The following is a 26,191-nucleotide window of genomic DNA, read 5'->3' as shown; positions in this document are numbered from 1 at the left end:
AGCAAATGGCTTTCCTTCCAAACTTTGAAAGTTACACACTGTGAGCAGAACTCTTGAACAGCTTTTTAAAGGAAAGTTTATTTTCTGTGCTTTCAGGTATATATGAGGGTATTCTAACTCTGCACCATTTATCTGAAGAAAACGAAGAATTTGCGATTTGAAGCTTTTTGTCACATTAAATTTTTAAAGTTGTTTTGTTTAACTCTCATATCATGAACACTAGTTTCCTTGGTGCAGAAAATTTTTTAACTTGAGTGACCCACTCACAGCTCTTTTCATTATATTTTCCTGTGGTTTTCTTTTATGTTTAGAGAAGGTCATGGTTCCCAAGGTTGCTGACATTCCTTGCAGATGCAGCATGCCATGCTGAAATTAAAATAAATAAATATAGTTGTCAACATAAACAAGATAGAGTTCACAGTGTGTTATTTGCTTGATACTGTGGCATAGCGAACCAGTTAGGAACTGCTTTTCTTCAGATGTTAAGTGACTGTTACCAGTTAGATTAATTCTTGTCATCCCTGCCATACTTATGCTGAAAAACGTGTAGCTACATGATTGGCTTAAGCTTATTTAAAAGCCATGCCACTGTCAAAAGAAGTGTGACACAAAGGTGTGTCCCTAACCTACCTGCTTATACAGTTGTAAACCTTTTCTGTCGCCATCTATGTGATTTACATGGTGTTCATACATTTTCTTCCAGAGAATAGCGTGTTGGATATAGATTGTATTGATAGCGGTCACAGATTGTCTTTGACCAAGTTCTGGGGTTTTCCTGAAAGGGAGGAGTTGGAATTTCTTCACTGTGACTGACAGGTCTGGTATTGCTTCATCAGTTGCTGAAGTGTGAACAAACGCAAGAATGGGGGAATGGCAAACCTAATTACGTAGAAGGAGCCCAGAAAAAACTTCTAGCTTAGTACAATCTCTTAGTGCTGAGAGATTTTTCCCTATGTGTCAAACTAAGGGATAAGCCTATTAAAAAGATGGATAGTTCACGTGATTACATAGTTTCACATATTATTTTAGTAATTGTAACAAATAGCTATGTGGAGAATAACTCTTACTAAAAGGTTTGAACATCTTAAAAATTGGGTGAAATAGTCTGTCTCTTATCTTACTTGTACCTAAGTGGGCTCTCCAGTGGTGGATTGATCTTCATAGTGCCATAATAGTCAGAACACATATATAGTTTGCCTTTGTTTGTAAAAGGCTTACTAAAGATGAATATGTATGACTTCTTACTGTTAAAGACCTTGTAATAGTAAGCAGAGCCAGCCGCTTTTGAAGGTTTAGAATGCGCTTCCTGACTTAAGGGAGCGTTAGTCTAGGTTAGAGCATGAGCATAAGCTACACATTGGGAAATGCCATGGATGGTACTGCTCTCCTGGTTTTTTTTTTTAATACCTGTCTGTGTTTTTTAGAGCGAAGGCCTATATAATGAACCTAACAACCACAGTATATGGATCATTGCATTGAGGTCAATATCCAGGAGAAAAGATTATGAACATTATTGTAGTCTTAAATAAATGAAAACCTACCCTCCTATAACTGTTGTTGAAATAGGGATTTTTAAATTTTTTTTTTCTTAAAGTATTTTAATACAGTGGGAAGCTTGCCATTTCCCTACAGATGGTATCGGGCCAGCCTATACTTGTAGGGCCTGCTATGAGATGCTTAGGTAGCAGAACCTACCCTGTGGTAGGGAAGTAGTGCTCAGTTCTTTGTTGTCTAGGTAGTGAAGCCCATCAGATGTGTTTGGTTAGATGAAGTGTTTTGAAATAGAAAATGCTGTTTTTCATACAAAATATTTTACTTTCCTTTGTCTGAGCTGACCTTCAGCCAGATACTGCTGAGGTGTGCTGGTGCAAAGGGAAGACAGACCTGAACTCTTGAAAATTAGACCTATCAAACTGGTATATGGCAGATTGATGCTGCTGAAGTATGCTTGGAAGCAAGAGGTTTCATTTGGACTTTTGACAAATGTTTTCAGGAAGGTACTATTAGCTACAGTTTTCATAGCCTAAAGCTTGGATACCCACCTGCCTTTGAAAATTTTATTTTTAGTGAGATTTTCTTTCCCATTCGAATACCTACATTTTTATAGAAGTGATTGGTGGCCCTAAATTCTAAGACTGATTGTATATTGGGTGTTAGTCAAAAAACACTCCCCCCTTTTTAATTACAGGGTCAGAAACAAAACAGTATTTAAAAGGGTTGGGGTGGGGGAGATGGGATTTCTTAAAGATGAATTGACTATTGCTTAGAATGGTTGATAATTGATTCCCTTAATACAGGTTAACTGTAAGCTTGTAGGGATTGAGTTTTTGTGAACTATCTGATCTCGTGTGTTGCTTATTTAATTTCTCACTAGTGCCATCTGCTGGCAACATGCAGAATTTTCAGTTTGCATTGTACTTTTGAATATGAACAGTAGGAAAGGACCCAGAACATGAGAGTTGTTTCACTTGCAGAATGAAAAATATTTGACGGGTTTTTAAAAATATGGGTATCTTTGCTTTTTTTATTCATTTGAGAAAAAACTATGTTCTTGTTTTCAAGTTACAGGAGTGTCTTAAATCATTGCAGACCAAGAGCATGGGGGGAGCTTTTTTTGTGGTGCTTTTTATTTTGTTCCTTGTGAATATTTTGCACAGTTTTGAATTGCTAACTGCAACACTTAACAAATATGTATGACACTTTAGCAAAATGTCATGGTCAGTTTATCGTGGTAATATTTGTTTATTTTAGGGCATAATATCAGGATTTTGGTCTAACTTCAAATATACTATATTGTAATACAAGCATTTCAGTTTTGATGAAAACTAAAAATACCATGAATACCTCCCTTAGACACTAAGGCTGTAATAGTTTGAGGTGAAGCTAGAAAATACAGTATGCTTAGAAGACTGACAAGCTTAGTACCTCAATCTGTTACAGAACTGGCTTATGTTCAAAAACACAAGCAAGGAAAACCTCACAGTGTTCTTTCAGATCTGAATGCTTACCCTTTTTCTTCTTGAAAACTTGATTTTTGGGATGCCCATAAGAATGCCAATGGTGAGATAAGGGTGGGTGTCTATAATACAGTAGTTAGTGCCTTGCTACTTGAGCCCTGCTACTTGAGCAAAAAAAAATTTTTTTTAATTAATTTTTAAATTAAGTGGTACCGCATGCTGTAGTTGGCTGTACAACTACATATTTTACCAAGAGGCATTCTTTCACAAAACTCTCAAATTCCAAGATGCCTGTTTGAGAAGAAGGCCTTGACCTTTGGACAAATGATAGTATAGAGGGTGTGTTTTCTATTTAAGGTCAGGGTCATGCACGTGGTGAACAGAATAGTGGCAACAAGGAATTTGGTGAAGGGCATATTAAAGTGTTGGTAGACCTGTCTGCCAAAGTTAGAAGGTAGTATGTAGTTCTGTGGAGAGATGATACTCATTCTGTACTGTTTATGGGATGAATATCACTTTTCTGTTGACTGTAAAGGAAACCTATGATGATTAATTTCTAGCTTCAGTGAATGCTACACCACTTCCTTTCCATATTTGCTAGTCTACTCTACACTGTTGATCACCCCAGTCTAGCATGTGAATGGATAAATGGAACAGTAAGAGTTACATTCAAAGTTCTGGTGAGCATCTGTTATAATTTAAAGAAGTATCTGTGGCCCCCCTGATGGATAAGCATTTGAAAAAAGCTTTGCTGAAAGCTGATTCTGCTCTAATTTTGTATTAAAACTTCTTTAATACGGAGATTTAATTGCTTTTGTGTCTCACTGAAATTTCTCCCACCCTTTTTCTGGCTTTCCTTGCTCACGTAAAGCTGTGCTTTTTCCTTTTTAACCCTGTACTCTGAATCTGTTTTGAGTATTAAAACAGTTGGGGATAAATGCATTTGTTTTCTGTATTTTATTTTTGGAAGCTTAATGCTTTTGCTTCCCACAACTGTTACGCCTCTAAATATTAAACTTGGTTCTCTTAAGTGGTTTATAAATTGCTAGAGTAGGTAGAATTGGATTTAGGGAGTAGCCTGTATTGTCTTGCCTTGTACTTTGCAAGAGATTTAGAATACCTTTTTAATTCTTGTAGTCAGTTGATTAAATACACATGACCACTCTTTTTAGGACATTGCCATTCTGGTATCTTTCACTGAATGCTCCCATGTTGAAGTAGCTGGTATTCAGGTCATGGTAATACTTATTTTTAATGAAGGAAACTCTCCTAAATTAATTGTGGCATTGCTGAAGGATGGGTTGTACCTGAATTTCCCACCCCCCATATCAGTGCGTCTTCCTGCTCTGAAAACTTGAGTATTTTCCATATACTGAAGCAAACAAGATCTAGGTTGAGCATTGAATGCGTAGTGGCTAAGAGTGACTGTGCTACTGCTTGTCCCATTCAGTAAGTGTTGCAGAATAGCAGTAGAAGCAATACAGTTGTCAAGGCCCTCTTGAACTGGAGAAAGGTAAGTTAATTTCTGTCCTAGCCATGATGGATGGATAGTCAATGCCTCATTCATTGACATTTTGATTGGCTAGATCATTAGAAGAGTTAACTGGATGACATTAATGGTATATGATGACTGCACAAATGCATTATGTCAGTAAATAGGTAAAGGCAAATCTGTTGGAAAGGCACAGCTTTTCCAAGTTTTATCTGGTTTTGTCATGGCTTTGATGAACCTGGCAAATTCTGAGCTGCTTCGAGAAGATGATTCCAACAAACTCTGAACAATGTTTTCAAGTTCAGAAGTGGCGTAAGAGTAAATGAGGATTTTTCTGGGTTTATGAGGTAATGAAGGGCAAGTGTTGTCAGAATTGGTTTTTGTCTTATGCTAGTCAGAAGTTGTATTTCTGATGTTAGTACTTCCAATGATTTGTGCACTCATGTGTTTGCTCACCCTAAAAAAATGCAGCTGGTGACTGTTACAGACACAAATGTTTAAAAAAGGATGTGTTGGTTTTGGACTCTAGAAATTAAAGTCTTCACTCAGTAGTGTTTTTAACTAATGTTTCTTTTTAACCAATTTCATTGTGTAGTAGCATCACTTGGGGAAAAGCTAATAAGAAGAAATGGGCCACCAAAAACATTAGTAGGACACTTTCAAGTAGACTTAAAAATACTGCGTGTTGTTCTCAGAAAGCTAATGATTAATTATGTTCTTAGAAAAATGTTGCCAACAAATCTAAGTTGCTGGTGTCCTTTTAAATCAAACTAGTATCACTTCATGGCATAACAAAAAAGCCTCTATTTAATATCTTACTGTCTAAGAAAAAACACTGATGCCTTTTAACTTAAGATTCAGGAATACAAACGTTATTTAAAAAAATCAGTTCAAGGAATTATTAAGATACTTGTGATGGGAAATAGACTTCACACATAATAAAACTGAAGTTAGAAAAGTGAACGAGGCTTGATTTGTGATGCAAGTCAAAAGCCACTTCAGTTTTAGATACTGATATTTTGCCTGTCCTTTCAATGCAAAAAAACCTCCAAAACAAAACAAAAAACCTCAAAACTTCAGGTAACTCTGGGTTTGTTTGAAGTTTGTCCTAGCGTGATTGAATCATATGGTGCAACAAAAAAGCTACATGAGAGTGTATATATAATACTCGCATGCACATATGAATGTAACTTCTGAGGAAAGGTAAAGAAGGTATAATTTCTCATGCTCAAAAAGATCTTCCTACTTTAGTATTCGTTTATCTATCTTTCTCCTTCATGTTGTGGTTTAGTGTGTATAAACCATAGTTTGTATATTAAAGAAGGCACTGCCTTTCACTACAGAACCTTCTCTCGCAAATTTCTGTAATTTTTTTTTTCTTTCTATTTAAAGATAAATCGATAAACTGCCTTTTTTAGATAGATTTGCCCTACTTAGAATTCCTGTTTGTAGAAACAGTCAGTACTCTGCTGCCTTGAGTACAGGTTCGTATGGATGGTTGCAGGTGGTGCACTAATGCCACCACTAGATGTCATTGCAGAATTGAGTAGGATTGGTGGTAGTGCAGGGCTTTACCGGTTTGCAACTCTCTGAATTACTGCTTATATCTTCTGCCATAATTAAGCTGAAGTCCTTTCTGAAGCTTCTATTACAGCTCTGTGGTCTTGGGCATACAGACTGATGCCTCCCTGACAAAGTGTGTAACACACTTTTCTGTCCCAGATTTGCAGGTTATGTCACGTGATTCAGCATGCACTTTTTTGGGGAAAAATTTTGTAACCCTATAGTAGAGGCATAAATCCTCTGCCACTCTGGAAGCTTCATTTTAAATGAAAGACTGTTGGGTTTCCTTTTGGTTTTTTTCGGGGGGGGGAGGGGGGGGGAGGTTGTGTGTCCCGTCCCCCCCATGCTTCTTTAAACAGGATCAGCAGACAGTTAATTAGGTGTGCAACAAGTACCTGTAACTTATTAATATAAATTACATATTAATTGCTTTTATTCTTCTTCTGTCTTTTGCCTTGCAGACCAGAATCTGTAGAAGCTAGCCCTGTGGTAGTTGAAAAATCGAACAGTTATCCGCACCAGTTGTATACCAGCAGTTCGCATTCACACAGTTACATTGGTTTGCCCTATGCAGTAAGTTTCATGCTAAGTATTCTGTATGAAATAGATTTTATATAATCTGCTGATCTTAACTGGAAAAACTCTTGATTCATGCTTACATTTTTATATCTTACTGGGAGTTGGGTAAGTTGACTAAAGATGGTTGATTAGAAGCAGAATACAGAACATAGTGCACTTATATGTAAAACATATTTGAGAAGGGAGAAAAGAATGTCCAGTGACAGAAACAAAATTTTAAACTGTTACTAAAAAATAAGAAGTCTCTGAAGTTCTTTACAAAATGAATTCTTTGGCTTAAATAACCATCAGTGTATGAATATTTAAGAGCTATAACTTGTCTTTCAACAAAAATCTAGGACCATAACTATGGTGCTCGGCCTCCTCCAACACCTCCAGCTTCTCCTCCTCCATCAGTGCTTATAAGCAAGAATGAAGTAGGCATATTTACCACTCCCAACTTCGATGAAACCTCCAGTGCTACTACCATCAGTACGTCAGAGGATGGAAGCTATGGAACTGATATTACCAGATGCATTTGTGGCTTTACCCATGATGATGGATATATGATCTGTTGTGACAAATGCAGGTAATGAATATTAAAATAATTAAAAAGGTAAAAATTGCTTAAAGTGGCACTGAAAGTAAGTGTAACTAAATGGTGTTTTAATTAGGTTGAGTCATAGGAAATTTCCTTCCATGAAAACAGTGTTTGAAGGTTGTATGGCTTTCTAATAGGCAAGGTGGTTGGTTAAGACCAGTGAGAATTTTATACTTTATTCCAGTCTGTCTTGACTACTTATATTATTTTGTTCATGCCTTTACTTGTGCGTTGTTGCTTAATTAGGGTATATCTTTTTCCCTTCTAAAAAGGTATTTTGTCCAAGTTATTTGTTAGTATGGTGAAATAAAGACCTAGGGATTGGTTCTTAATCTGCATATACTGCGTAATAAAGCATCTTGGTAAACTATGTATATGTAGATCAGGTAACTTGCAGGATGCCAAATAATCCGAAAGAAACTTCTTGCATATTGGTTTCTTTGTGCATGATCTTTCTGAAAAGAACTCTTACTGGAGTAACTTACTGGAGAATCTAAAGTTAAGTGTTTAAACTTCTGTGTTCATGCTGAAGCACCTACTTGATCATAGTAAGATAAGCGGGTGCTATACTTGGACTTGGAAAAACAAGCTTAGAAATTTTTAGAGGTGATACACTTAACAAGAGAAGACAAATCTCATATTTCTGGATTTACTCAGTATTAGCCTGTATTTTTACATTCAGTACACTTAACGAACGGTGCTGAATTTATTCGATCGTTTTGTATTTCTAAAATGATTTTTACAGCTAATTAAAACATTGATTTGAGCTCCACTGTTCTGTCTGCTTATGTAAAGAAGCTTGTTATTAATTTTTTATGATCCTTGATTCTGACAACCTTTTCCCTTATTTTGAAATGTATTTAGATGTTGTTTCAGCAGTGGAGCTGTAGGCAGTCACCAGTTAGGTAGAGTCTGCTTCTTTTGAAGAAGAGATTCTCTGTGAGAAGTTGGAGAGACTTGTGATAAATCCATAAGTGGGAAGATGATAATGATTTTTGTGTCCCAGTTCCTTATAGCAATGTGTGTGTGAGCATAAACTACTGTCCTAGGTTAGCATTCAGTCTAGCAAGCAGCCTCTCTTCCCTGACTGGGAAGCAGTTGAAGCTCTTCCTATGCTGCACAACAGTGCTACCAGTTGGGGTGTGTGTGTATAAAAAAATATTTATATGTTCTATTAAAACATAGAAGTAAATGAAAACATATATACATATATATTTATATAGAAAAATACAAATATTATATATATTTCTAAAAGGAAATGGAATCCTTTTGTTTAAAAACAAAACTTCTGTTACTACGTAAACCATAAGTCTTATTGCTGAGGGTATTTGTCTCTATCTTTTTCTCTGTTGTGATAATTTACCATTTTTTATTTCCAGTGTTAGAGAAAAATTTCCAAGAGGCAAAATGAGTCTAAAGAAGCAGAGAGACACCAGGAGAAAGCCACAAGATTGGAATTACAGTGATCAGTGGAATAGAAAATCAGCTAGCAGAGTGGTGGCGAAGACAGTGATTGAGCTCTAGTTTTAGGCAGTATTCAATCTGAGTAAAGATCATGATGAAAAAAAAAAAAAGGCTCTGTCTCTCTCTCTCTGTGTACATATTATGCACACAATTTTAAGAATTGTACTTTAAAAGGTGTGTTTTTGTTGTTCTGTTTTTTTTAAGTGTCTGGCAGCACATTGACTGCATGGGGATTGATAGGCAGCATATTCCTGACATATACCTGTGTGAACGTTGTCAACCAAGGTGAGTAGTTTGGTTTGAACTCTAAATAACGAGAATGAGTAGAGAATATAAAATGAGGAGGTACTGGCACAACCAACAGATAAAACACAGACTACGTAGCATAATCCTGACTATTCTAGTTAAAGGAGCTACATTTCTGATGCAGATGATCTTAGCAGTCTTCATTCCCTTATTCACAGTAGTCATTGTTTCACCTCACTAGGCGGCAGGGATAAACCCTTGAAACACTTATCAAAACAGCATTTATTCCTGGATCCTTTCTCAGGCTGTCTGATGCATAGATAGTCCATTCCATATTTCATTTCATGGCTGTCATATGTTGAGAACCCTTAACAGCAGTGTTTTCAGGTCAATTGCCCCACCAGTATTTCTCAGTGGCTTTTGTTTTTATGGCCCCATTCCAATACGCTGCAGTGCTCACTTTGAGGATTTCATGCTCTGGAATGAGTATTTGTATACCCCTCCTCAAACTCAAAGTCATATGACATGACAAGGAGGGCATTTTGTTCTGACTGTGTGGTAGGTACGTTATACCTGACTGTCATCATAGTTGTCTGTGATGTAGAGTATAAAATGCTACCTGTTACTTAACGTTGCAGATTTGTTAATTAAGCAGTGAATAAAAGACATGCGTGTTCAGAACATTTTAATTACCAATAAATGATTCTTCTATTTCTGAGAAATATTTGGACCTTCTTGTCGCAGAATATTTTGTTTTGTATTGTATTGTGACAATTGTTTTGAAGAATCTGCAGAAAAATTGTTTAATGCCTGCCTACCTCTAATCCATGGACCAGCTGTCGATCTTCTGAGCTATCAAGTTTCATTATGTTTTCAAGTGATTTGGATACTTAAATGTGCTTTGCCTTTCAGTGGAATGGAACAGTGCACAACTGATGTTTTTCTAAGTACCTAAACATTCAGCTAGTCTACTGTTTGTTCTGTAATAGTGAATGGAAGACGGTAACTGTGAAAAGGTCTGTTTTAATACTTAGATGTATTGATGCGTAAGTGTGAAGAATGGAATAAAATTTATTTTTTAATTTCAGGAGTTTAGATAAAGAAAGGGCAGTGCTGTTGCAACGAAGGAAAAGGGAAAATATGTCAGGTGAGTAAAGCTTAAAAGATTTTTTCCTTAGTAAAGGTTGTAAAACAAGTATATATCAACTGTATAGATGTAAGAGTGTATACACGGTTCCTGCAATTTTGATAGCTGCCCTTCAGCATCTAAGGTTCGATAAATCAATGCATTTTACTTGACTATCGTTACTAAGATAACATTATATCAGAAGTGTTGCAGTTCCACATGTTTTATTAGAGGTTGTCACCGCTGCCTTTTTTCTTATCATTGTGGAGTAATTCAGTCTGTTTGAACATTGTTAAAGTTTTATAATGATGAATGTAGCTTTTATAGGAACTAGACTGCTTTGAGTAAGCTAGTGAAGATAAGATGGAAAAGGTTCAGGTTTCTTCTGTGATGAAAGGGTTACTAAGTCTACTTTCTTTTTGGAAACATTATTTCACAGCTCTGTCTGTTTTTTTTCTTCATAGTATAGACCACTCATATCCTCATACCAATCTCTTAAAACTGTTCTATTGCAGGTGATATTCCTGTCTCTAAGAATTACATAATTGAGATTTAAAACAATCTAGCATGGTTTTGAGAGGGAGTCCTAATTCTGATTTGTTGGCTGTAGATTTGGATTTGTGTATTGGTATGTTATTGGGTTTGTTTTGACAACAAGAAAAATTGCTAAACTTAGGTAATGCAGTTATACACTGTTTTGGGTTGGGTTTTTTTTTCCTTCGATAACTAGATGAGGATTGTAGTGCAAGTACCTATTTCAGTCTCTATATTTTATAAAATTAGGTGTCCTACCACTTACAGAACTGCAAAACTCAGCTGGCCTAACTTGTCAGGAGTTTTGTCCAGCCATTACCAAAATGTGTCATGGGTTTCTTGATTGACAAGTTATACTTTCAAGCTCTATTACAAAAGTCATAATTTGGGAGGAAGTCATCCTCCTAAACTTAACATGTTTTACTTTCAAATCATGTCTCTGAAATACTGGGGTATGTGCAAGTGTGTGTGTGTTAAGATTTCTTCAGAAAATACCATGTAGATAAGGTCCTGCTGCCTATTTCATATGCCTTCAGAAAATTCTGAAGTGTGGCTTAATAGCGCTTCTTGGTGCGGTTGATACTGCTTGCTGTCCAGTGCTAAGCTGCCTTAAGTCCCTTAAAGGCATTGATGACTTAAAAAAAAAAAACCAGTCATTTTTTTTGTCTGTTTTCATTCTAACAAAACCAAACTTTCTTTGTGAAGTTTCAGTTGATCTGCTAGATAGTGCAATATTTTTTTTAGAATTTAAAATTCATTTTTGCTGATTCTATTAAAATAATAGAACGAGTATGTTTATAATTCATTTGGAGTTAATGAGTTCACTAAACAGTATGATGATACTGTGAGGATGAATTTGAATTTACATACAGGATAGGGGATGTTGATGGTCTGAGCTATTTATGTTATCTCTTAGGATTTGTAGCCACACTATCTGATCGTTTACTATAAACTTAAGGGAGGAGAGAGTCAAAATCTTAGCAGGAGCTGAAGCGATTTTTACCTTTGAAGTTGGTGTTCAGCCCTCCTTAATCCTGATGATCAGTTTTTGTAAATCTGTTCTATTCATTCAGTAGGAAAAGATACTAAATGGTAAATCTTAAGTATCAAAACAGAGTAAAAACAAAGATGAATTCTAATCCTGTTTAGTCCAAGACTCAGCTGAAGTGCAATATTAATTACTGCAATTTATAATATGTAACTTGAAATGAATGTATGCTTTCATCTCTAGTTAATTTTCGTTTAGCCAATACATTTGCTTGGCTAAATGCACTTTTTGTATGTTGACTGATATGACATGGTTCAATCAGACTTAAAGTAATTCTGGGTATGAACTGTCTACCATGAGACATTAGTAAAAATAGCCAGTTTTCATAGATGTTTCCAAGTAGGAAAAGCAAAAGTGGCATCAGTTTGAATGTATCTATTCAATGTTTTAAGTCTTCAACAGCAGCAGAATGTTACTTCTAACTTACTAAGTCAGGGGTGTTTGATTAAAGGTAAAATTGCATTATTTGGATGTTCTTTGATGACTATATATAGGGCTTTTTTCTTTAGGCTTATGTATAATAGGGCTTTTCATTTAGGTATGAGAATACTTTACAGTATAATGGGGTTTATTGTAAAGATTTCTAAAGAGTTGCTGGTTTAGCCACGTTGCATCCAAAGCTAAACAGTGGGGAGCAAGTAGTAGATCACTTGGTTTGCCTCAAGGAAAGAGCTTCTAAGTGAACATTTCACATGATAAGAAATTTGGTGAGAGTCTTAAACTTTTATGCATAACAACATCACCTTTTTTCTGGCAACATTTATAGCCCATTGTTCTGGGGCGTGTGGTTGTATGTGGTGGTGTTGGTTTTGTTGTTCTGGTATAAAAGTGTAGTTCTGGTGTGGCTTACCGTCCATTGGATTGCTTACTATGATTTGGTGGAGCGAGCACCTTTGTTAAGCCCCTACTCAGTTGTATCCTGGATGTTTGGGTTTGGTTTTTTGTTGGGGGGGTGTGTGGGGGGGTGGGGGTGTGTGTTTTGGTTTGGGTTTTGGTTGGTTGGTTTGTTTTTAAAGATACAGTATCTAGATGTGTAGCTTGTTCAAGGATATTGCCTTAAGCTGTCTGGTCTTGAAATTGGTGCTGATGAAATCACTTGCTGCTTATGGAGAAATGAGTCTGGGCCCCTAACTTCTTGTGAAATTTGGAGAGTTTGTATCTTGCCTTCCAAGATGCAAAATCTTCCCTTAGTATGCTTTACTAAGGCTCTTCAAAGTGAAAGCAGGTTATGTAGGTTAGGAAGGAGTGTCTCAAAACAACTTGGTGTAATTATATGTTCTGTTGAGGTAATTATTCTTTACAGTAAGTTGGGGCACAGTGTAGACAACAATGCTGAAATGTTACTTCCCTAAGGAAGATGGTGTTATGTGGGGTTTTGGGGGGGTGAGGAGAGGTGTTTCACTGTGATATAATGATTCTGTATGCACTAGTATATGGACTACAAACATTGACAATTTCAAGAGGGCCTTGGGTTTTCATTTCTCAACCATTGGTTATTCTGCTGTTCATTCTTTGATTAGACATTTCTATGTGTTTTTTTTAATACTAGTTCAGAAAATAGTCCCAGCAGAGATGTAAACAAAATTCAGAAAACATCATCAGTTCCTAGTATATAAAGTATAATTATGTGCCTAATAAATTGTTCAAAAGGAAACTCAGATGGTAAAATTGGATTGCTTACTATACACAGAAGAATCCTGTTAAGGAATGTTGTGAGCAAGAGAAATCCAGAGTAACCACTAGCTGGAGTTCTTTATTTAGTAAAGAAGGTTTCAAGAATTAGGACTGCTGAGTGCACTGATTAAGGCAACGTCCTTCTGAGCTCAGAAGGAATGTTTTCTTTGCTCTCGTATTAGGTATTTGTAAAGTCTGCTTCTATGCAGTTTCAGAAAAAGTCTTGCTTAGTGTGAAGTTTATTTACTGAAGGCAGAGTATTTGGAAGAGCTGCTAAAATCTGAGAAGTCTGTACTTGAGCGCATGTGAACAGCAGTCTCCTATCTATATGCATCATCTCTCTTCCCAGTTCTCCCCATACTTCACAGCCTTTCATCTTGACAGAACTAGGGTAATCCTGTTTCAGGTCAGGAAATTTATTTGTCTGACATAAATGCTGATGTATGCTAAATTTCAGGCTTTGGCTTTTAGGTCTGCGGGTGCACAGCACAGAACAAAAATATCTGTCAGTTTGTGTGTGATTTTGTTTTAATGAGTAAATAGACTTCACTTTTCCCTGAGTAGCAGAATGTTATTGTTAGGCAATTTTGTGGAGAGAAGGCTTTTGGCTAAATTGACATATTTAGCCGAAAAAGGTAGTTGACACTGCAAATTGCAGCTGAAATAGTTGATTATGACTTACACATGACTGATTAATAGGGCTTCACAAGAAATGCTGAGCAGTCATTAATTTTAATCCCCTCTAGAATACAGTCATCTGAGAGAATCCTAAAGCCATATTACAAGTAAAAGATATATATAAGTAATGAGTTAACAAATAAATTTTTTTACCATTTTTGTTCTGATTCTAATTTTGCTTATAGTGGAATATGATAATATAATTCCATTCTTTGAATGGAATTAATCTGGTATCTTTTTCTTATCTGGCATTACAAACATCTGTTAATTACCAGCTTCTCATTGGTCATTCATTCTCATGCTGTTGCAACTGTTCGTGAATTTTGCATTTGAGTGCTTGAAGCATTTGTCAGTATGTATTTTTGTTTTTTAAAAGCAGATGTAAAATAACTAGTGAATGTTCTTTCTACAGTATTTGATTGTTTACGGGATGTTCTTTGTTTTAAAGATGGGGATACCAGCGCAACAGAGAGTGGTGATGAGGTTCCTGTGGAACTGTATACTGCTTTTCAACATGCACCAACTGCAATTACTGTAAATCCTACAAGAGTTACAAAAGTCAATGATAAGAAAAGGAAGAAAAGTGGAGAGAAAGAACAGAACATAGCAAAATGTAAAAAAGTAAGTTAATGTAATTTCTCTTTTTATAACTGTGTTATAAATTACAGCTATGTGACATCTCTTGCAAAGAGACACTGGTTTTAATCAGGCTATTGTTGCTAATAATATTTTACTATCTGGGTTTAGCTTGAAACGTAATACTCTGTAGTAAATGGTACAGTCCTCCCTGCTTCTCCCCGCCCCCTTGAAGTTAATATGTACTAGCCATGAAAGCTCAATTTTACAATTGAGGCAGAATTTGTAAGGAGGAATCGCATTTACTGGACCACTTGATACAGTTAGAAGTAGGGCAGAGGAAGCTTTGGATACCCAAAGAAGAATTCTGTGTCTGAAAGTCTTCAGTTGTGGCAGTTTAAAGTTCAGAAATGTTTGCTGTCAGTTGTCCTGATGTGACTTCATGTCCATTTATTTGAGTTGAAATTGTGTGGAAGTGTGCTGTCAAAGTTAGCCACTAAACTACTTTGGTAAACAGGAAATTGACATTATAAGGTTTTGCTACAGGTGTAAACAATATAATACATGTGAAGATAAATAAAATATATGGGAAGAAGTAAAGTACATGGAATTTCCTAAACTAATGAGTTCCTTTCTGCAGTTCAGTTTCACTGGCTTGGATGAGAATTTTGTCCTTTAAAACTTGAAGTCAGAATTAGTTATCAATATCTCTTAGGAAATCTTGAATAAAATGTTTCCTTTTGAATGAATGGTTCTGAATATAAATTTACTACCAGAAATTCGTCTGTTACTTCCCAACGTTGGGTGAGATGATTTAAAGAATGAGATCTTATTGTAGAATGGCAAACTTCTTTCAAAAGTTAATGTTATAGGACATCTGTGACACCTGCTTCTCCCTCCTCTCCTTCCACAAATAGTGTGAAGGATCTGGCCAGTTTACAAGTTCACATGATAAGCATGGAGTGTTCTGTAAGTAACTTTTCAGTTACTTTGTCTTGAATTCTGAAATTCTGGAGTTGTCATGTAATATAGGAAAAAGGTAGGGGTACCTGGACTACTAGCTCTGACATCCAGTTTGCACTTCACTTAGAATGCTGAATTGGTTTTTAAAATACGTTTTGCGAGATGTAACCTGTTGCCTTCTTGATATTTCAGTGTAGTTTGTTCTGTTGTCATCATGTTGCATGTTTTACTGGGAATGGCCCACATTGAAAAGCTGTTAATTTGTTAATAGATTTTGAATTCCTTAGGAGATTTTGTATATCCTCCAAAGAATATAAATACCTAATTTTGTTTCAGGCATTTCGAGAAGGATCCAGGAAATCTTCACGAGTAAAGGTAATGTGATTTTGTTTGGGTTTTGTTTTAAACCTTGACTGTGCATTCCTTAAATAATATGAAGCATTAAGAATGCAATAGGTGCTATACATTAAGCACTAAAATACTCTTGATAATTAATGTACTACGTACGCATCATAGTAATTTTAAATTAAGGTATGAGCCCTACATCTTTATGTCCTGCAAAGTTAACTGAAATAATATAGTGTAAATTTTTATTCTGAGAATACTTGGCTTTCAAGAGCCAGTGGAGGAATTAAGGCCCGTTTGTGCTATGCAGGGGAGTGAAGTTGAGTGCACGCCTCATTTGAAGTTTGTAGCTCCAGCTTTTCATAGCTCTAAACAGCACAAGAATGAAATGGCTATATTGCATTTGAAAGCTAAACTAGTGGTTCTGCTCTGTCATACCTCCATGTATTTATCTGGTGGGACTCTACTCACTAGTGCTGGCATAGTTTAAGGAATTGCGTTGGTATGTCTGCTTTGTAAGACTTAAGTGTTACAGCAGTCTAAATTTTCTGTGAGATAAAAATATGCATGGTGTGAAAACTAGGTATTTCCCGTAGTTTATTCATCCTTGGGATATATAAGAACAAGTGGGACACGATTTACATTTCAAATGTATAAGATGTGACTTGTGATTAGTGAAGACAGATTTGGGGAAGAGAATGTGTGTTTTGTGCTTTTTGAATATGGTGTTTGTAAGGTTCTGTTGTGTTTTTTCATGGTTTTCTTAGCATCAAAGCTTTTTTTTAATGCTGTTTGTGTGCACGGTTCTCTTGAGGCACAAAAGAAATGTAAACAGGTAAATTGAATTGCTGAACTACTTGCTGTTTTATTAATGTTTAATAGAGTCTCTGCTCAGGTGGATAGAAAAGGGAGCGTTGGGTGGCTGCTGCTGTCCTTAAGGAGCATTGGTTGGCTGCAGCCTGGCTGCTGCTTGTGAGGTCTGGAGGTACAGTGGCACTTTTAAAGAAAGTGAAAGGATCTGAAGCACCACAGAAGAAAATTGTTTAGTGAGGAACAGATAAGGGGAGAAAAATTATCTGTGCAAAGCCTGTAAAGTTAAAGTTACAACCTTAATGTAGTAGGTGTAGGATTAGTAAAGTTTAGTAAAAGATACAGCATGACCCTTGAAGTTGAAAGGGGAAAATCAAATCTGTGTATTATAGGATGGAAGGTGGAGTTCTTCATCTTTGCGTATGTTCACAAAAGTTGAATAGGCAGGGAGATCTGACCCTCCAGCTCCTGCACTTGTAGATTTGTGATGCAGTGCAGTTGTGGGAGGAAACAATGTCAATCTCCATTCTTGTCCCACTAAAACCTAGCATCCCTGTTGAAGGGGGAATGTATTCCTGAATTTGGGTGGTATTTATGAAATTATACAATTCCTAAAAGGACAAATGTAATGCTACTGAATTCAACTCAATGCTTTTAAGTAATACAGAATTTTATACCGGACTTCCTAAAAAAAACAAACCTTAAATCAATGGCATACCTTTGCCCTTCATTTTGTGTCGTCTTGTAGGCTTATTTTTTTTTATTTTATTATCTTTTTCTTACCTTGTAATGTCTGGTCACTTACTTCAATTTTTAGGGCTCAGCTCCAGAGATTGATCCTACTGACAGTTCAAACTTTGGATGGGAAACTAAAATCAAGGCATGGATGGATCGTTATGAAGAGGCAAACAACAACCAGTACAGTGAGGGTGTCCAGAGGGAGGCACAAAAAATAGCTCTGAGATTAGGCAATGGAAATGACAAAAAGGAAGTCAGCACCAGCAATCTGATTTTCAAACCTCCAGTAGAGGTAATGAGCTGTGCCATTTTGTGTTACTGCATGCTGGGTTTGTGCCATGACAAAGATATCCCTTTAGATGCCTTTAAAAAAAGGGGGGGGGGCGAACTTCGCATTCATTTTCTGTATCTTGTCTCACCAGATCTAAGCATCAGAGCTTTTTTTGAATTTGTAATTGATTTTTGTACATCCTGTATCACCCCTGGTTATGTTTACACTTGCATATCATAAAAATGGCTAAGGTGTTATTCTGAGCCTGAACGTTGGATTGTCCTTAGACTGTCTTTTGTGGTGGACACGGTAAACCTTGCTGCTGTTTCTCTGCTCTGTGAGGAATATCAGGAGTGGTTAGAGTAGATAGAAGCATTGAAGTTGGAATCTTTTTTTTCTGCTGTGTGTATCAACATGTTAATTGTCCACATTTTTCTTAAGGTATGGTAAGTGTTCTGGATGTTTAGGTACTCAGAATAGAAATTAATTTACTAATTCATGAAGGATGTTTCTGATGGTAGGTAATACTCTGATACTGATTTTCCTTTTTTTTTCTTTACTCTTGTGATCCTGTAATTTCTAGTTTATGCAGAAATTGTGCGATGTCTTTTTCTATCCTTAACATCAGTTACTTATCAGCTTAAAATGAGAGCCATGTAACAGACCTTAGCATTTTGTAGCAGAAATCTCCAGAAGTAGTTACTGTAGCAGATTAATAGAAGCATCTTTGCTTCTTTTCCTCAAAGACCATCATGGCATATGGGACACCCTCCTTAGAGGAATATCCCTGCTTACAGAGCCTTTTGCCTACATAGAGGCTACTTCCTTTTTGATTGGCGATGACAGTTACGAAAGGTGTGAGTTCACTAATTGTCAGGGTATGTATTGGTTTTTAATTAAAAGCCATCCTTCCATCTAAAGATATGAAAATAAATTTGGAAACTCTCTCAGGATTCTCTTTTATTATGATTTTGTTATTTTCCTGTTCTGTTTTTTCTTGAATGAATCATGAACGTCCTTTTATGTCTGCATGTTTTGTTTTGTTTGAAGGAATAGAAGCCTTTTGAAAGTGTTGTGCAAAACAATGCAGCAATTCATCCTAGTAGTGGTGAGAGTTAAGTGCACTAAGGGATATAGTACTTGAATTGTGAGAACATGAATATGTTGGTTTTCAGCCATGTACTGGAGAACTAGGGCTAAAGCATTCCTTGAATCTAAATTCATAACTAGTTACATTGGTAGGGGAACAGGACAGTTTGATCAAATCAGTCTGGAGGTTTATTTACAAAAAGGAGGGGGTTTTAGGTCATACAGAATTGTTTAGTAGTTGTGAAAGTATAATCTGTGAAAGTATAATGGAAAAATGGTACTTCATAGACGTAACTTATGTCTTTATAGAGCTACGTGCAAAAAAACAAGAAAATTTTAAAAGCTGCCAAAGACTTGCCTCCTGATGCACTTATTATTGAATACAGAGGAAAGTTCATGCTGAGAGAACAATTTGAAGCTAATGGATATTTCTTTAAAAGGTTTGTTTATTCCATATGTTTTAATAAGGTAACTGTTAAAATGCTGTGTTGCCAAACTCTTGCCTCAAGTGGGTCTTAGTTACCAGCAATGTCTTGCATTTTACTGTTGTCTGATTAAAAATAATTGTAGCTGGAATCCGGTCTCCCCCTTCTTTTCTAGATACCCTTACAGATCTGTTCAGGAGTTAGTTTCCTCTTCTTGCCTGGTTACAGGATTCCTGCATTCTCAGTTAGGTAGTTGTGCACCTTAAACCAAAGATTGGCAGGTTCTACCATCCTAAACTAATTCAGAAGGTAATGGCAAAGATGTTCTCTTTTGTGAGATAAATAGATTTTAAGTCCATCAGGCTGAGAATGGAATTGGACACAGGTTAACTTGGGACTATTTTGCTGCCAGAGTTCTGTAGTTGGGTTAAGTTACTGAACAATGTGTGGCTGCTTCCTTCCTCCTGTGGATCATTTTCAGTGCTGCCATTAACTGCACGGACACAACTACCTGGGAAGTTGCAAGAGGCCTGTTGGAGGAGAGAGAACATACAGCTTTTGCTCAGTAAAGGTGGAATGGTTCCCTGGCAATTGTAATAGCAGAACTTAAATACTTTCCCAAAATGAGCTTTAGATGCCCCCTTTCTTCAGGAGGGTTGGGTGCTAGTGATACTGCAGGTGTTAGGCAGAGATGGGGAGGTGTTATTTTATTCTATTTTTTCAGATGATTCTACAAGGCACCTAAATTTCTACCCGAGTTTCATTTTAGGATCTGCCATAAGAAAAAGTTTAAGATGAAGAATCTTAACCTTGTGTCTTCGATGTCTAGAGCTTGCCCTGTTACTGTTCCTCCCTTTAGATCCCGTGCAGTAGAATTACATTCAGAGCTGTATCTCAGACTTCTGGTATTCTGAGAATACATTTGGAGAATGTACCAGGTAGAATCATGAAGCTTAAATATAAAAGTGTTATTCTCAGATTAACCCACAAATTTGGTGTATCGTGCCAAACATGGTGTTACAAAGCTAACTAATGTGAAGAATAAGTGGTATTTAGCATCTTTAAATACGATAAAACTCTGGTTTTCTTATATCTTTTTCAGGCCATACCCATTTGTTTTGTTTTATTCCAAATTCCATGGGCTAGAAATGTGTGTTGATGCAAGGACTTTTGGAAATGAAGCTCGATTCATCAGGCGGTCATGTACACCAAATGCGGAGGTAAGCATATACATAAAGTTAAATTAGGTTTTATTTACTAAGAAGTCCCCTTTTCCTTGAGTTTCCCAACTGATAATTTGAGTGATCCCTACAATTTCTTTATAGGTAATTTAAAAATTAAAAAAGGGAAACCAAAGTAATTCATGATAGTATAATAATGTTCTCTTGAATATAGGTGAGGCATGTAATTGAAGATGGAACAATTCATCTTTATATTTACTCCATCCATAACATTCCAAAGGGAGCAGAGATTACTATAGCATTTGATTTTGATTATGGAAATTGGTAAGTATTTGAGCATGCTGTTCGAAAATACATCTAATGCTTTTTAAGTTATGTTGCAATTCAGAGTGCCGTTGTTTTTATATCATTTACTTTCTTGCATGCTTTAATAACACCAGGGCTCTTTAAACACACTGTATTTACGATGAACAGTGTGTGTGGGGGCAGGGTTTGCTCTGTGTTTTTATTACTGCATATCTGTTCCTAATTTCAGCAGTGTTGCAGTTCCTTATAAATGATGTGGAAAAGATACAAACTTAGATGAATATGAATAAAGATGTACTTTGAAAATTTATTGTATACAGGTGTCCCGTAGTGTGGGGAGAGTAGAGGGGAAGAAAATCTAAAAATAGGTAATGCCCTATTTATTTCAGAGTGCCTCTGTAGCGTAACTTCAGGAAGACGGTGTCTGTGGAATTTAGTTATAAATGGCGTTTGTTTAATGCGTGATTAAGAATGTTCAAATACACTGAATGCTTAGTGCCTCAGATTCTATAACCTATTACAGATTTTTTTGAATATAATTGCTGTTCCTTTGATGAATTGGGGAAGGTCTAATAAACTGTTGCCATTATCTGTAAGCATTGTTTTGGAATGGTAAAGGAAATAATTGGTTAAGTTCCATTCACATATGTAGGAATTGTTATTCAAACACCTCTTCGAAATCTGATGGCAAAATAAGGCCTTTGAGTGATATAATCTAGTAATGATTTCTCTTGGCTAGTAGGAAATGTTCTAGGGTATAGGTACATTGTGCAGGAACACCTAGGCTAATACTAACCTTGGAAACTGAAGTACTGAAGAGCCTATTTATGTGCACTTGATGGGATCCAGAAACAGTCCAACTGTTTCACATTTTGCTACACCAAGGTAATAACACTTTTCAGTGGTCAGCTCGTAAGTCAGCTTGGGTGTGGTGCGGTGCAGACATGCCTTCACTACTTCTGGACCTGAGCTAGTTACATCCATAGAGTACTACCTGTATTAATCAACTTGGGTTCAGACTAGCTGTCACGGTTTAAGCCCAGCCAGCAGCTAGGCACTACGCAGCCACTCACTCACTCCCCACACTCCCAGTGGGATGGGGAGGAGAATCAGGGAAAGTAGTAAACCTTGTGGGTTGAGATAAGAACAATTTGATAACTGAAGTAAAATAAAATATACTAACAATAATAAAATACAATAATAATAGGAATGAAAAGGAATAAAACTAATAATAATTAAAAAAATTCCAAACCCGAGACAAGACAAGTGATGCACAATGCAATTGCTTATCACCCACTGACTGATGCCCGAGCAGCGATCCACCCCACCCAGCCAACTCCCCCCAGTTCATATACTGAGCGTGACGTCCTATGGTATGGACTATCCCTTTGGGTAGTTCAGGTCAGCTGGCCTGGCCATGCTTCCTCCCAGCTTCTTGTGTACCTGTTTGCTCGCAGAGCATGGGAAACTGAAAAATCCTTAACTTAAAATTACCGACAACTAAAACATAAGTTTATCAACATCATTCTCACTAAAGCCAAAACACACTGTACCAGCTACTAAGAAGAAAATTAACTCTATCCCAACCAAAACCAGGACACTAGCTAAAGATACTTTGCACTGTTAAGCGTTGTAGACATACTCTTACGTCCCTCGCATTAAGACAACCTGAGAAATTGCCTGGTTGATAGGGTTTTTGGGTTTTGTTATTTATCCTTTTAGAAGTATGTAGTAGTTGTGTTCAGTACCTGCAGCTGACAGCCTGTGCAAGTTGAATGTGTTTCAGTAACAGTTCCTGTGCATCCAAGTGGAACTTAAAATTGTACGAAGTGACTCTGAGTTCTTTCCAGTGTGCTTGTTCTGTAAATTGTGTCTACTGTCTTTGTATAAAGCAAGAACTCTCTGCATTCCATGCATCTGTTAATTTCCTTAATGTCGTGGTTATATTTCTACCTGGGATATATTTGGGTTTTAGATGTCTTCCACCTTTTAAGCAAATTCTAACCTTGACTTTAAAGGAAATCCATGTGGCAAAAAGCCACAAATTGTTAACAGGTAGATGAGATTTGAATTACAGCAATATTGTATATCTTGGTGAAAACTTGAGTAAACTGCTTTTAATATGGTTGGTTTGCATCATAGCAGATGTTTATTGTGAAATGTATTAGCTTGTGTAATTCAGTATTGAAAAGTCTTAACTGCTGTACAGCCTAACCAAAATATGCCTTCGTGCATTTAATTTCAGTAAATACAAAGTGGATTGTGCTTGCCTCAAAGAAAATCCTGAATGCCCCGTTCTCAGACGTTCTGAGCCTACAGAAAACATCAATACTGGGTATGAAACCAGAAGGAAAAAGGGAAAGAAAGAGAAAGATGTTTCAAGAGAAAAGGAGACTCAAAATCAGAACATCACATTGGACTGTGAAGGAGCAGCCACCAAAATGAAAATTGCAGATAATAAACAGAGGAAGCTCTCTCCCCTCAGGCTGTCCATTTCTAATAATCAGGTATTGACACAAAGATGATCAGAAAGAAAAGCTTATAAACCAAATACTCTCTTTTTGTAGTTACTAAAGGAATTTTAACAAGTCACTGAAAAGAAGTAGGGAGATTTATCAAAAATCATAATGATGGATAAGCTGTTTAGAATTTTTTTATACTATTCTCAGTTTTCCTAAATATTTGATTGTGTTTAAAGATATGTTGGTTCCCATACCAGTTTTAACTATACATTTTTCCTCTGAATTTCTTCGTGGATCTCTAATGTGAAAGCCTCATGCCATGCTTTCAGGAGCTCCCAGTCCATCCTGAAGTGTCGTTCAGTTAGTTGGATGTGTTACTCAGGAGCATAGTATTTTAAACATACAATGACTAGCCCTGCTTCTATAACAAATAAACCTTCAACCCAGAATATTAAGTGTTGTCTGCAGCTCTGTGTTTAATAGATCTCTGCAGCTCTTTTCTATAGAGTTTGGGGACTCAGGAGGAGGAAGGAATGTTTTGAAGCTAAATACTGGATAATAGGTGGATAGTATGGTAAAGCTACCTGGTAATATACCACGGTAGTCAATTTTAAATTAGTCTTTTTTTTAATATGTCAGTTTAAAGAACTAGTGGGAATGATATGTGAGACCAATTATTACCTTAATTTTGCAGAGTAGCTATTAAAGGTAAATATTTAACATGAGCAGATGGTTACCTTAGTAACTATCCATCTTTTCTTTCTTTGGGGAGTTGGCGTTTGGTTTTGTTTGTTTGTTGTTTTTCTTTTTTCCTTATATGATGGTGTTGTGGTTTAACCCCAGCTGGCAACTAAGCACTGCACAGCTGCTTGCTCGCTCCCTGCCCTGGTGGGATGGGTGAGAGAATCAGAAGAGTAGAAGTGAGAAAAACTCATGGGTTAAGATAAAGACAGTTTAGTAGGTAAAGCAAAAGCCACGGACACAAGCAAAGCAAAACAAGGAATTCATTCCCCACTTTCCGTCGGCAGGCAGGTGTTCAGCCATCTCCAGGAAAGCAGGGCTTCATCCAATGTAATGGTTACTTGGGAAGACAAACGCCATTACTCTGAACATCCCCCGTTTCCTTCTTCTTCCCCCAGCTTTATATGCTGAGTATGGCATCATATGGTCTGGAATATTCCTTGGGTCAGTTGGGTTCAGCTGTCCTGGCTGTGTCCCCTCCCAACTTCTTATGCCCCCCCCCCCCCCGCCTACTTGCTGGTGGGGGGAGGTGAGAAGCAGAAGAGGCCTTGGCTCTGAGTGAGCACTGCTCAGCACTGAGGGAAACATCCCAGTGTTATCAACGCTGTTTTCAACACAAATTCAAAATATAGTCCCATACTAGTGACTATGAAGAAAATTAACTCTATCCCAGCCAAAACCAGTACATATGGTTTTTGATGATGATTTAGGGGCAGAGAAAAAGGAGTTAGTCTGGGAGGGAGCCATTTCCTAGTTCTTTTAACATCACTTAGGAGTGAAGGAATGAGGTAAAAATGAGCATATTGACCCCAGTTTTCATAAAATGATCAAATTGTTCTGGGGCTTTAGTAGCTAAATAGCTTAAAACTGCTTGGAAGTCCAGAAGGCATGACACGTGACTGTTACAAATTATGATCTCCAGAGAGGCAACATTTAGACTTTCTCATCTTAAGTAATTTTTCTTTTTTGGTTTTGTGTTTTGGGTTTGTTTGTTTGTTTGTTTGTTTATTTTGTGTTTTGGTTTTAACAAGTGATAACTGGTATTTGGAACGTTCTCCTGAGCTTTTAATGTAATATACAGTGCTTATATAGAACAGTCACAGGAGAACTAGCATTGTTTTTCAAAACTGAACTTAAAACAGTAGGAGTTGTGAGAATAAAGCTGTTAAAACATGTGTCTAAACATAGAAGCCAGTCAATTAATAGCTTTTTTCCTGGGGTGAGAGATATAATGCTAAGGTAAAGAAAACATATGGGAAAATGTAAATGTACTTTTAAGACAAATGTTAAAAAACCCCTTTGTCTAGTCCTTTATGTAAAAGTGAAATTGCATATAGGACTAGTGAACACTTAACTCTTTTCAAAGTTACTGTTTCATGGTTGGGGGTTTTTTGTTTGGCGGGGGGATGTTGTGTGGTGGGGGTTCTTTCTGTTTGTTTTCTCAAAACAGAAAACCATTATTAGCTAACTCTTGTGTTTCCTTATGGTATGGCACTGTCATTAGATTCTATAGTGAGAGTTTAAATGGAAAATGTGACTTTAATAGAATACACTTTCGGGCTGAGAAGAACATCTATATAATTGTTAACATCTCCTTTGACACTCATTCTATTTCACTAAAACTAATGCTTTTTGTTGTTGTTGTTGTTTGTTTTTTTTTAATGGGTGTGTAATGTAAAGCTCCTAATTCTTTAACTGATTATAAAGAGTGGCTAGATCAGTGGTCAGTGTTAGTGCCCAAAAGTTTCTGCTGGTTTGGAAGTTTAATTCTGATTTTTTTTTTTTTTTTGGTTGGTGGGGTGGGGGAGTGTGGATGGAACCCCAGAATTTAAATAAGATCAATATGCTAAAGAAAAAAGATGCAGATGTGTCTAAGCTCAGAATAGAAAAGATCTAGTCCAGTGATTATATTTACAGGTTTGTACAAAGGTACAAGTGGATGTTAGGATTTTTTACATTTTTGTCTTGATTTATTGGCTTGGTTACTTTCGATGTAGTGATCTGAGGATTCTTAGTTCTGTGTAACTTTTCCCTAGTTTTAAAGAGTAGCAGAGTTTCTGTAAAACACTCATTTCCATCTTTCAGGAGCCAGATTTCATTGATGATATAGAAGAAAAAACTCCCATTAGCAATGAAGTAGAAATGGAATCAGAGGAGCAGATTGCAGAAAGGAAAAGGAAGATGGTAAGTTGGGAAGCAAGTAGCTGCCTAAAGTTGTCACTAAGGCTTAGTGATGTCTGTTCTTCCCATGCTAATTGCTGCCTTTTTGTAGGCTTGTAGACTCTGAGTACATGTGATGTCAGATCCTTACATGAATTTCAACTTAAAATGCAAGGCTTGCTA

At 36.6% G+C, this 26,191-nt stretch overlaps 1 protein-coding gene across 5 annotated transcripts in view; it reads left to right on the top strand.

Annotated features, from left to right (window-relative positions):
* The window catches only part of KMT2E (lysine (K)-specific methyltransferase 2E), a 65,764-nt gene that overhangs the window by 20,492 nt on the left and 19,081 nt on the right, over positions 1-26,191 (top strand). For all 5 annotated transcript variants that reach the window (XM_010580898.1, XM_010580899.1, XM_010580901.1 and 2 more), the window contains 12 exons: positions 6,474-6,585; positions 6,930-7,159; positions 8,840-8,920; positions 9,970-10,028; positions 14,390-14,562; positions 15,817-15,855; positions 17,453-17,665; positions 19,043-19,173; positions 20,261-20,378; positions 20,554-20,663; positions 22,891-23,152; positions 25,934-26,032. In XM_010580898.1, the coding sequence (XP_010579200.1) occupies positions 6,474-6,585; positions 6,930-7,159; positions 8,840-8,920; positions 9,970-10,028; positions 14,390-14,562; positions 15,817-15,855; positions 17,453-17,665; positions 19,043-19,173; positions 20,261-20,378; positions 20,554-20,663; positions 22,891-23,152; positions 25,934-26,032 (1,627 nt within the window). The remainder of the gene's footprint in view (positions 1-6,473; positions 6,586-6,929; positions 7,160-8,839; positions 8,921-9,969; positions 10,029-14,389; positions 14,563-15,816; positions 15,856-17,452; positions 17,666-19,042; positions 19,174-20,260; positions 20,379-20,553; positions 20,664-22,890; positions 23,153-25,933; positions 26,033-26,191) is intronic.

This window comes from Haliaeetus leucocephalus, unplaced genomic scaffold (assembly GCF_000737465.1).
Source record: "Haliaeetus leucocephalus isolate CR32 unplaced genomic scaffold, Haliaeetus_leucocephalus-4.0 Scaffold751, whole genome shotgun sequence".
NCBI classification, from domain to species: Eukaryota; Metazoa; Chordata; class Aves; order Accipitriformes; family Accipitridae; genus Haliaeetus; species Haliaeetus leucocephalus.
This window is presented reverse-complemented; position numbering and strand designations above follow the sequence as displayed.